At 46.9% G+C, this 11,603-nt stretch overlaps 1 protein-coding gene across 1 annotated transcript; it reads left to right on the top strand.

The window, feature by feature from the left end:
- Window positions 1–441: 441 nt before the first annotated feature.
- LOC112552030 (antigen WC1.1-like) lies at window positions 442–9,949 on the top strand. The gene is made up of 5 exons (XM_025216360.1): window positions 442–466; window positions 778–906; window positions 2,329–2,424; window positions 9,133–9,289; window positions 9,832–9,949. Exons 1-5 carry the CDS (start codon window positions 442–444, stop codon window positions 9,947–9,949), a joined length of 525 nt encoding a protein of 174 aa, XP_025072145.1.
- The last annotated feature ends 1,654 nt before the right edge of the window (window positions 9,950–11,603 follow it).

Genomic DNA, 11,603 nt, shown 5'->3' with positions numbered 1-11,603 from the left:
TGGCAGCCCCTTCAGATCAGCAACAGTGAATGGCAGGTTTTTGATAAAGTATGCATCTTTTCTGTGGGAAGGTGTTGGATCTCCCTGCCTGGCCATATTTCAGGCCCCCGTTCCCTGGCTATGGGAATAGATGGTGAGGGCTGGAACCTTGGAGGGCCCAGATGTGCTCATGTGTCAGCTTATGGAGCCCCTGCTCTCATCTGAGGCTCTGGTGTTGTAGTTTATTACTATTGTCCACACTGCTCCCAAAGTACAGATGGACATCTTCCCTCAGTTGGCCCCGAACTGCCCTTGCACCACGTGAAGGGAGAACATATATGTAATGTGCCATTTCCATCTGCAACTACACAGGGGAACCATCCCTTTGGTAAATAATGCTTTACCTCTTCCTTCTTTCAGTCTCCAACTCTTCTTCTATTTCCCTTTATAGATGTGATAGGAATGACATCTTCACCTAAGGGAACAGGTAAAGAACCCGCTTCCAATTAAGTGCTGAATTTTCTTGGGAGGTGAGCTGTAACCTCTACTCTGAGAGAAGGATGACATCTATGAGGGAATGGCACCTGGGGTGGGTCCTGCAGGGCATGCAGCCATTCCTACCCAGTGGCTTTTAGCTGACGTGCTGTTGACTCCCACTGTAGCATGTCAGTATCTCCTCTCTCTCAGTATTTGATGTTTTGGCCATATAGAGTACAATTAGTGACTGGGGATGTTCCCTGGAATTCACATGTCTTTCAGAGAATAGTGCCTACTGCTCATATGTTTGTTTCTTTTCAGATCCACCTCCAACACACAGTGGGGGAGACATGGTGCCCATTGTCATCTGCATTTTTCTGGGGGTCCTTCTCTGCTTGGTCCTTGTCATTCTGGCTGGGCAGGTGCAAAATGCCAGAGCACAGCAGAGAGGTGTGTCTTGCTGGGTCTAAATGGTGCAGAAATACCTCTCTGAGGTCATAGGGAAAGTTGTAGGGTGTCAAAATGAAGAGGGAAATAGTGCAAAAGCACCTAGACAGGGGTGCTGAACCCCCAGCCTCTGGGCCAGATAGAACCTGCAGTGCTGTGTAATCTGACCTGTGGGGCTCCCTATGGACCCTGTGGGAAGCCCTATGGACTGTGGCCCTGAGCACTAGAACAGGCATACAGGGCAGCACAAGGCCCAGTCCCAGTGCATGGAGGCTCAAATGGGGGCAGTATGGAACTCCGGAGCCTGACTCCAGTTGGGCAGTGTGGCACAAAGCACTACAGTGTCTACACCCTGCTAGGATCACGCTTTCACTTGGTGGAGGCAGCACAGAGCCCCAGGGCCAGGTCCTGGTATACAGGGCTGGCACAGGGCCTGATTCAGCCTGCAAACAGGCCTTGTGCCATTCATCCGGACTATGGAACCAAAATGTGAGCACCAATGACTTCGAACAATTGGAAATCCTGATGAAATGTGTGAGATCATAGGTGTGTGAAGAACAGTTCTAGGCAATAGTGGATAGTGCATTATACTCACTAGTGTCACCTGTAGGATTCAGTCCTACAGACAAGTGCATCTTTAGCTACAACAACTTTGGACAGTACAGAAATGTGTTTCATAGTTTCATAGTAGCTAGGGTCAGGAGGGACCTGAACAGATCATCTAGCCTGACCCCCTGCCGCAGGCAGGAATGAATGCTGGGTTCACAAGACCCCAGACAGGTGATCATCCAACCTCCTCTTGAATTTGCCCAAGGTAGGGGCGAGGACCACTTCCCTGAGAAGTTGGTTCCAGATTCTGTCCACCCTAACTGTAAAATATTGCCTTCTGATCTCTAACCTCAACCTATTCTCCATCAGCTTATGGCCATTGTTCCTTGTCACCCCAGGTGGTGCTGGGGAGAAAAGGGCTCTACCTATTTGCTGTTGATCTTCCCTGATGAGTTTGTAGGCAGCCACCAGGTCCCCCCTCAGCCTCCTCTTGCTGAGGCTGAACAGGTCCAGGTCCCTCAGTCTCGCCTTGTAGGGCCTGTCCTGCTGCCCTCTCACCAGTGTTGCTGCTCCTGGAATACAAACTTCATGTTGGGAGAGGAATTATTGAAGCTGCTATATGGGCAATAATGTGGAATAATTAAATGAAAGGAAAAACAGATTTTTTAAGAGAAGAGATGTTGTGATGGTGGAACAACTAAAGGAAACATCTCAAAAAGAAGTTTTTAAAGGGGACACGTTAGTTTTTTAGACTGGGATATTTTCTGGGCTGAAAAAGAAGCAAAACTGCCAATAGTCCCTCTCTGACCTGAGGCAGAAGGGTTTAATAACATTTCCCATCTCCTGTTCTAATAACCACATACTCTTTTCTTTCAGGATCCATAACATTCATGAAGCCCTTTTCTGAGGCTCTGTATGAAGAGATTAACTACAGCCCAGTGAAGGAGAAGCAGGAATTCTCTGTTCATTCAGGTCTGTGCATTGTATTCCTAACACAGAGTCACTATCTAATTCATTTCCCATCCTGAGATCTTGAACTAGACCTAATTCCCTGTAGTTTTCAACCCTCAGAGGGAAGAAATGCCATAAACACTGGTTCTGTGATGAGATCTGTAAGTAACTGGACTTCTCTCAATGTTAATGAATGCCCCACCTTGCTTATTAACCAAACTTTGCTAGTCCCAGCTCCAGGGACAATTTCTGTCACATTGCCCATGCTGCAGTTTCAGAGTATAAGTATGGGACAAGAAAGCATCTGTTTCTAGGGCCAGATAATTTGAAAATGGCTTTGGAACATTGGAATAAGGATTATTCACTATCCCCTTCCCTTTCCTACAGTGATCTGCTGTGTAGTTTCACTTTCTCTTGATGTTTCATCCATCATCATCCTTTCTGTTACAGAGTGTGGCACTGATTTAGTTGCATGGCAGAATTCAGAGACTAAAGGGTATAAACAGGCTTCACCAAGTGAAGTGGATCAGCCTGTGTGGCTGGGGCAGCTGCCACAACGGAGCTGCCCAAAGAAAGGGGGACCGCCCGGTGGGGCTGGATCCCCTGCCACAGCTGATCTGCTTCAATGGGTAAAATACATGTTGCCCATTGTCTTGCATCAGTCAAGGCCAACAGGTAGTATGTTCCCCACTTACAGAGATGTGTCTCAGAGATTCCCCAGGTCACGTCGACATAAGAAAATAGGATTAGGTATATGTTTGGCATTTCAAAAATGTAATTTACAAGGTAGGAGCAGTATTACTAAAGCTACTAACTATGGACTAGTTAAAATGTAACAGCCATTGTTTTAGTCAACATTTCAAAGAGGATATTAAATACAGCTGCTACTCTCATTAGTACTGAAGAAAAAAATGTATTTTTCATCATTTTAAAAGGAAACAAAAAGTAAGACTAAAAAAAGCAATTAACTTATAAATAGATTACATCCATGTATCAATTGATCAATTGATAGAATTGGTAGATTCAGTTTATCAATCTCTGTCCTCCCTTACCCTCCCACATCATTGAGATGGGTTTCCATTATCATCGCTTTGCAGTGTCTAACAGAAAGTTCATCTCTTCAAATACACATGATAAATATAAGAAATTCTACTGACACAGAGATTAGTAGGAAGGGATTTTAGTACCTCTTAACTATTTGGCAATGTGTGCACCTAAGTGTTTTGTCCCAGGTATATATTTATTTTTGTTTTCAGTGTAAGGTCACTCTTTATTACCATTAATTACCATATATATTTCAGATTTTCCTATTACATCTGGAGATTCCACAGGAAATGATTATGATGATGCCAAAGAAGTTCATGACCTTCAAGAAGTTCTTGCATCTAGGCAGAATAAAGAAGAAACCACTTGGATCCCCAACAAAAGTGTGAGAAGCCAGGATTCACAGGAAGGTGGTAAGCAAATAGTTTGCCAGTTTTCACAATTTTATTGCTACTCTCATGATACTTGTTATTTATGTAAGGACCTATCTATGTGAGATGTTGACTCTGGAGTGGCCTAACTAGCTCTGCAGTGGATGTCTCATGTCTACATGTACAGTGGTATTAGCGGGGCCCTGGGTTTTCTGTTTCCCATGGGAAAATGGACCCCCCCCCCCCACATATTTTCCCTCTGAATTGGGAAAACACAGATTTTTCATTTTAACAGGGAAACAAATGGATTGTGCACTTTTGCAAAGAACTCTCTGTAAGCTGGCAAAGTTTCAGCCTGCAAGAAGCTAGTGGGAGTGGGAAAAGGACAGTCAGGAAGGGGGTACCATGTGCATGTGCACACACACACACACACACACACACACGGCTGCCAGGCAGCCTGGAGAACAGATCCCTACAAGTAAGTCTGGCAGGGGGGAGGGGAGATTGAGGCCCCCATAGGGAAGAAGTTGGGCAGGGTTGGGGCTGATGCTGTTTCCCAGATCAGGTGGTGCATGGGGCTTGGGAGCCAGGGCCAGAATGCATGGCTGCAGGGCCCGGGTGGGGAGCATGACAGGGCTGCAGACAGTTTGGCTGGGGGGCGGGGCCAGAGGTGCAGCTGGTTCCCCACCACTGCACATACTCCCAGAAAGAATGGGGGCATATGCCCCCAGATCTGTGCATGGAGGATGGGCGAGTGGGGGCTGCCCACTTTTGAACTGGGCTCTCTGCCCTGCTGCCTTCCCCCTGGGGCCTCCATGGCAGACAGAGTGAGATCTGGCATGGCACTGTGGGGCTGGGCAGAGAAGCTCCATGACACTGCTGCAGGCCACAGACTGCCCTGGCAAAGCACTCCCTGCTGGCCTGGCAGCAGCAGGGCTGGTAGTCTGTAGTTATACCTCCTGCTGCTGCTGGGAGGGTAGGGGGCACTTTGCCAGGACAGGACAGGGCTTGCTGGAGCAGTACAGACCTTCCCCACCTGGCCCCTCTCTGTCCTGCTGCACCTGGTCCTGCCTGCTCTGAAATGGAGGCCCTCAGCAGAGGGCAGCAGGGCAGGGAGCCCTACGCCCACAGTAAGCAGTCTGCACCACCACCTCCCCCTGCACCTTGGGCTTTGCTCCAACCATGCTGCCCATGGGGGAGTGGGAGCTGGGTTCTGCTCTGCTGCAGCAGCCACTACCTCCTGCAGGTGGCAGCCAGGGCTCAGGTCCTGCTGTGGGGGGCAGAGAGCTGTGGATCTGGGTTTCTGGCCCCATAGCCCTGGCAGCTGGGGGACCCAGCTGGGGCGGAAGACTGTGGGACGTGAGGGGTACCAGCAGGGGTGGGAAGACTGTAAGTGGGGAGTGAGGTGCACCAAAAGGACCAGGGTAGGGTTACCATATTTCCAGTTCCAAAAAAGTGGACACCTGTCTGAGGGAGAGGGGAGTGCCCCTCATCTGCCACCCACAGCCCCCTGTTCCCTCAAAGCCCTGCCAGATCCCCTCAGTCCCAATCCATATTCCCTACTCCCCTCTGTGCTCTGCTGGTGCCCCTCCCTACAGCTGCCCCTGTCCCATCCTGGCTGAGTTGGTGCAGTGACTGCATCAGCATCTCCAGCTCCTGTGGGTGGTGGTGGAGCAAGTCCAACCACTGCATGGCCTGGAGGGTGGGGGAGGAGAGGCCTGTGCACCTTCCACCCTGGGCAGCATCTCCCAACCATCTGCATAGCTCCCCACTTCCCCCTCCTTCAAGGCTCCATGTCCTGCTGCAGCCCCAGCACCCCACCACAACCCCCCCCCCCCACAACCCTTGCACCTTCCAGCTTACCTGTATCCACGTGCTCAGCCAAGACAGGTTCCACACTCTGCCAGGCTGTCTGCATCTGTGTGTGTGTGCAGAGAAACACAGTGACTCCTGTACCCTGCCCCAGCCCCCATTTGCTGAAATGGGATCATGTTTTCTTTGTTTTTCTGCAATAAACTGAAAACTCAGATCTTCATTGAGAACTCAGGTCCTGATGGTGCATGCATGTGTGCTAAGTATTCTGGAAACTGTAGTTCTCTCTAGTGGTGGCCATCTGGAAAACAGACCAAGGGAGGAAATCCCGGACATTTTGCCTGCATTTAAAAAATCTGCCTGGACACAGTACAGGGGGCCAAAAAAGAGGTTATGTCTGGGAAAATCTGAATGTATGGCAACCTTAGACTAGGGGCTGTGGGTGGGGAGTGAGGGGCCTGGACCTGTGTCCTGGTGAGTGCAGGGGGAAGGGTGAGCTCTGATTTTCCATGATAAAAAACCTGAAATCAAATACCAAAATGTATAGGTACTTAGAATTAATTGTATTAGCATGACTGAGGCACTTGTAGGCATCCAAACTCTTTTAAAATCATAGAATCATGGTACATTAGGCTTGCAAGGGACCTCAGGAGGTCTAGTCCAACCCACTTCTCAAAGCAGGACCATCTACAACTAGATCATCCCATCCAAAGCTTTGTCTAGGCGGGTTTTGAAAACCTCCAAGGATGGAGCGTCTACCTTTTCTCTGGGTAACCTGTTCCAGTGTTTTACTGCCCTCCTAGTGAGAAAAGTCTTCCTTATATCTAAGCTAAATTTCTCTTGCTGCAATTTAAGATGATTGCTTCTTGTGCTGTCATCTGCCATCACTGAGAACAGTCTAGCTCCATCTTCTTTCAAACGCCACTTCGGGCAGTTGAAAGTTGCTATTAAGTTCCCTATCAGTCTCCTATATCTAGACTAAATAAGCCCAGTTCCCTCAGTTTTTCCTCATAAGTCTTGTCCCCCACCCCCTCACAATTTTTGTCACCCTCTGCTGGACTCTCTTCAATTTGTCCATATCCTTTCTGTAGTGGGGAGCCCAAAACTGAAAACAGTAGGACTGTGCAAAGCTTCAGTCCTTGATTCAATTAAGAAGAGATTCGGCCCGTTTTGGTGGCTAAATCTCTGAATCCAAATTGAATCAGGAAACCCTTTAATCTGTCTGAATCAAATTGGAACCCTCCAAATTGATTTGGAGAGATTTGGAAAGATTCGGACATAGACACAGCTTTAAATGTTTTTTTCTACATACCTCTAGGTAGCAGGTGGCTCATGAATGCTGCGATGCTGGGGTGGATGGAGTCTCCCACAGGAGCATGGGTGGGGGCGGGGTCCCCCCGTGTGCTTGGCAGTAGACCCAGAAGTGGAGCAGAAGCAGTTCTGATCCACTTCCAGGTCCGGCAAAAAGCACAGAGCCCCCCACCCCTTCCCCCCGCACCTCCCTGGCTCAGTGACTGGTGCCTCCTGGCTCTGGGAGGGCATCCAGGGTCCCCCCATAGCCAACTGCTGAGCCAGGGGGGTGCGGGGTGTGGGGGCAGTGGATCCAGAAGTGGACCAGAAGTACTTCCAATCCACTTCTGGGTTCTCCACCGAGCATATGGGGGCCCCCCGCGCTCCTGGGGGACACTCCATCTGCCCAGCATCACAGCATTCTCAAGTCGTGCCTGGTACCTCAAGATATGTAGAAAAACTTTTAAAACTGTCTCTATGGCCAAATCACCAATTCTCCAAATCAGCATCAAATCTGCAGATTTGGATTCAGCCAAATCGAGTTGGGGACAGTGATCTGAATCAACGAATCTGAATCTGAATTGAATACAGCCTGTTTCGCACACCCCTAGAACACAGTACTCCAGATGTGATCTCAGTGCTCAATAGAGTCAACGCACTTACCAAGGCAGCCCAGTATGCCATTAGCCTTCTTGGCAACAAGAGCACACTGCTGGCTCATATTCATCTTATTGTCCACTGTAACCCTCAGATTCTCTTCTGCAGAGCTGCTGCCCAGTCAGTCAGACCCCACCGTGCGCTGGTGCAGCCCCCCAGCCTGTACTGTTTGCACTTGTCCTTGTTGAACTTCATGAGATTCCTTTTGGCCCAATCGTCCAATTTGTCTAGGTCACTCTGAATCCTAGCTTTACCCTCCATCATATCTACTACTCCCCACAGTGTGGTGTCATCTGAAAACTTGCTGAGGGTGCACTCTATGCCATCTTCCAGGTCGTTGATGAAGACACTGAACAAAACTGACCCTAGGACCAACTCCTGGGGCACTCTACTTGATACTGACTGCCAACTAGACATTGAGCCATTGATTACTACTCTCTAAGCCTAAGCCTGAGCTTCGAAGCCACTTCAGCCGGATCGAGGCAGAAACCCGGTCTGGATCACGGCCATCCGAAGCGGCCGGATCTAAAGCCAGATCAGATCGCTGCTGACTCGCACAGGCCTAATAAATTGTACTTGGTCACCCTAGTCAGCAGGGGCATAGGCTCCAACCTGCTGCCTATCCATATGGCCCAGCAGCTGCAGGAGCCTTGTGGAAGAGCCAGCTCTTCCACTCCCTGTTGCAGCCACCCACTGTCCAGACCTGCCCCACCGTCCACTTCCCCTCTGCCAGTTTGGGACTGCCCTCTGGACCCCAGGCCACACCGCTGCTGCCTGCTGAAGCCCATGACTAACCCTTCTGCCCCCGGCCAGACTGGGGCTGACACCCAAGCAGCTGTGGCCAGAGCCTGGAAGCCTGCTGCAGGGGGGGTGGAGTAAGGCAGGAGCAGCTCTGTCCTAAACTGCTCCTCCCTCACTCAACTTGCTACTGTCCTGGATGCACAGTAAACACTGCACTCAGAAGTAGTTTACTGAAGAGCAGATAGCTCTACAGCTTTTTCTGTTGCATTAATGGCACATGTAGATGTGTCCTAAGGGCATTAGTTTGATCCTGTGAACTGACAAATAGCTTGGCTTCCATATTGTTGTAATACCTTTCAATGTGGCTCCTCACAGGATAAAGCCATTTGACAATATTTGACCAACAGTTTTTATGTAGAAGAATGTGGCTGCTGTCTCATCTCAGGAGGTATATGGAAGATGAGCTTTTTGTTCAGATACTGATGGAAAGAAGAGTGAAAGATATGGATGGAAGCAGAAAATAGGACAAGATTCAACATGGATTTATCAAAATATAATTGAATAATATTGACATCCTTCTATGAAAAGATAATAAGATAAGCTTACTGAATAAAGCTAATGTAGTGGACTAGTTTATCCAGATCTAAGCAGAGCATTTGTAGCAGGCTTCCTGGCCTGAACTCACGTAATTGATGGAGAGAGAAGATCAGGGCTGTTTATAGATATCTCAGCCTTCTGCCCCTGACATTTACTTAATATTTCTATTTAGTGTCAGGTCTTTTCTCATCACTATTAATTCCCATCTGTATTTCAGAGGCTTCTGTACTGCCCCGAGATGCCCCCAGTGATGGTTATGATGATGCTGGAGAAATTTCTGATCCAAAACACAGTTCTGCTTTTCACCAGAACGATGAGAAAGTCAGTGAATCCTCAGAGAAAAGTGATGGGACAAGGAATTCACAGACAGATGAGTGAAGTTGCCATATCTTGCTATTTTGTCTCTAGCCCTACAGTATTTAGCATTTTTCAAAAGCCCCTGTCACATCTGGAGATTCCATAAGACATGGCTATGAAGATGTCTAAGTTCAGCACCCTGAAGAATTTCTTGCACCTAGGCAGAATAAAGAGAAAGCCACTGGGATCCCTGAGGAAAGTGGAGTCACATCATTACATAAACGGCTCTGTTTTACTATAAAAAAAGTATAGCAAATTTTCCAGCTATCAAATTTAAAAGGCTTAAAAAATGAAGTATGTTTAATCTCAAGGCCCAGAAATAACAAAAGGTCAAAATATTTTATTATAAAGCTCAGAAATGTAAGTCAATTCCAAAGTAGTTTGAGGCCTCATTGCAGATTCTTGAAGTTACATGACTGGAAGCAATTGATATTTCTGTATATCATGGTGACCTTGCAATTGCGGAGGTGAATGTGTTTGGAGTGGCTCAACTTATTGGCCAGACCGGTGCAGAGTTAAATCACTATTATGTGCTTCCGTTGATATTTTTAGGTTGAAGTCTGTACTCCCTAGAAAGTGAAGGGACCACTAGAACGGACAGAAAAGACCCATCCCTGTGTTCTGGAGACATAGAATGCGATGATGTTGAAGATGGCGTCGGTGGGACATTGATATAAGAATATCTGTGTTTAGAGCAAATACGCTTTGAGGACATGAATGCTTTTTGATTAGATGACTCTTCTCAGAAATGTTGACTGGGCCAAAGAGTCGATAGAGACATTCCCTGCATAACAGCTTGTTATAGAGGGTTATGTAGTTACAAGAGTATTAGGTTGAGTTTTGAGTTATTTTTTTTAAATTTACCATTGAACAGGCTGTATGGATAGTTCCTGCTTTTGTATTTCTAAAAAAAAAAATCATCATAAAGTCATGATTTTTATTATGAAAACCTCCCTGAAAGTTTGTTCCAGAAATGATATTTCTCTTTCCCCGATGTATTGGGTCAGTCCCAGGGAATGATAATGGAATGAGAATAAAAGTGAATCACAAGACAGGAATAATGATAAATTGGTCGAACCTCAGTACTGCAAGCTGTTAGACAGGGTATTTATTTGATTTATAATTCTGTTCACTAATGCTGATATATCCAGTGAGGAAATACTGCTAAATACATAGAGGACCCTAATGCAGAATTTTGACTCCAGATTTCCATTTGAAATCTAGGGTAATAAACCGACTGTCATTTTGTGGCCCCTTCACATAAGATTAGAAGATAGTGAAAAGAAATCTTTATTCTTCCTGTTTGTTTTTTCCTTTCTTGAAATACTTATACCATGGGAGTCTGGCACCCCATGCAGATAGTCCCAGCAGCCCCTGGCTGGAGAAGGCAAAAGCAATGTGGAGCTTCCCTTTCCACAATCAGCTAGGGACAGCTACAGCAGCCTAGAGACCACAGCTTTTTCACCTGCTCCCTGTCTCATTACCCCCTGGGTGTCCCCTGCCAGCCCAGTGCTCCAAGCATGATTTGGACTCCACTGGGGACCCAGGCATCTGAGGTTCCAGGGAACAGGAGCCACCAGCAGGTGAGCCACACTGTTGAAGTGGTGTGCGACTGCACCACTGGCTTTGAGATCTACTGGCTTCCAGCCGATCTGCCCTGGATCACCTCCATGTTTATGGCTTACGAATATCTTGTGGTGCTTTCTTTTGTTCATTTGTGGTTTATTATCTTTTCCTCTCTTTTGTGGGAAAATTACTTATGGATGTTTTTCATGGAGTAAGTAGTTATTGCATTTTATGATATGTCACAGTGGTTTATTCTTGAAGAGGCCCATGTGTATGCACAATTGGAAATGCTGTCTTCTTGGCACTGAAATTCTGTGGGAATTTATTCTAAAACCTTTAATTTTAGAATAAATGAAGGTCTGTGTCTTGACCAAAGAAAAATTACCTTGTAGTAGACAGCCTCTTTTTTCCTATGGGGAAAAAGCTGAGGAAGGGTGAAAGGTGAGGTGATGTTTTAAATATCTCAGAACCAAATTAGCATGGTACAGATCCTTCTTCATCAAGTAGCCCACTAAAAGAACATAGGTACAGAAGTTTTAACTTATTTCAGCTTTCTTGAAACTGTGAGAAAAAGTTAAGGTGCTTGCTTTTGTAAGATACCATCATCATGGTCTTAAGGCTAACTTATAAAAAGAAAGAAAGAGGAGGGCCCATCTGCCTTTTGTGTTCACTGTTTTTTATGAACTTGAACAGGATGGAGTAAACACCTAAAAGGTGGAATAGGATATGAGCCTAAGTGCCTTAATATAGGAAGTGAGATCTTGA

The sequence above is a fragment of the Alligator sinensis genome, unplaced genomic scaffold (assembly GCF_000455745.1).
Source record: "Alligator sinensis unplaced genomic scaffold, ASM45574v1 scaffold537_1, whole genome shotgun sequence".
Classification (NCBI taxonomy): domain Eukaryota; kingdom Metazoa; phylum Chordata; order Crocodylia; family Alligatoridae; genus Alligator; species Alligator sinensis.
Note: the sequence above shows the minus strand (reverse complement) of the source record. Positions and strands in the feature narration are given on the sequence as shown.

Coding starts and splice junctions, on each gene's coding strand:
- LOC112552030 (XM_025216360.1), top strand. CDS start 442: ATGACATCTTCACCTAAGGGAACAG. Junction 467..777: donor ATCTTCACCTAAGGGAACAG/GTAAAGAACCCG, acceptor GTTTCTTTTCAG/ATCCACCTCCAACACACAGT. Junction 9,290..9,831: donor AGGAATTCACAGACAGATGA/GTGAAGTTGCCA, acceptor TTTAGGTTGAAG/TCTGTACTCCCTAGAAAGTG.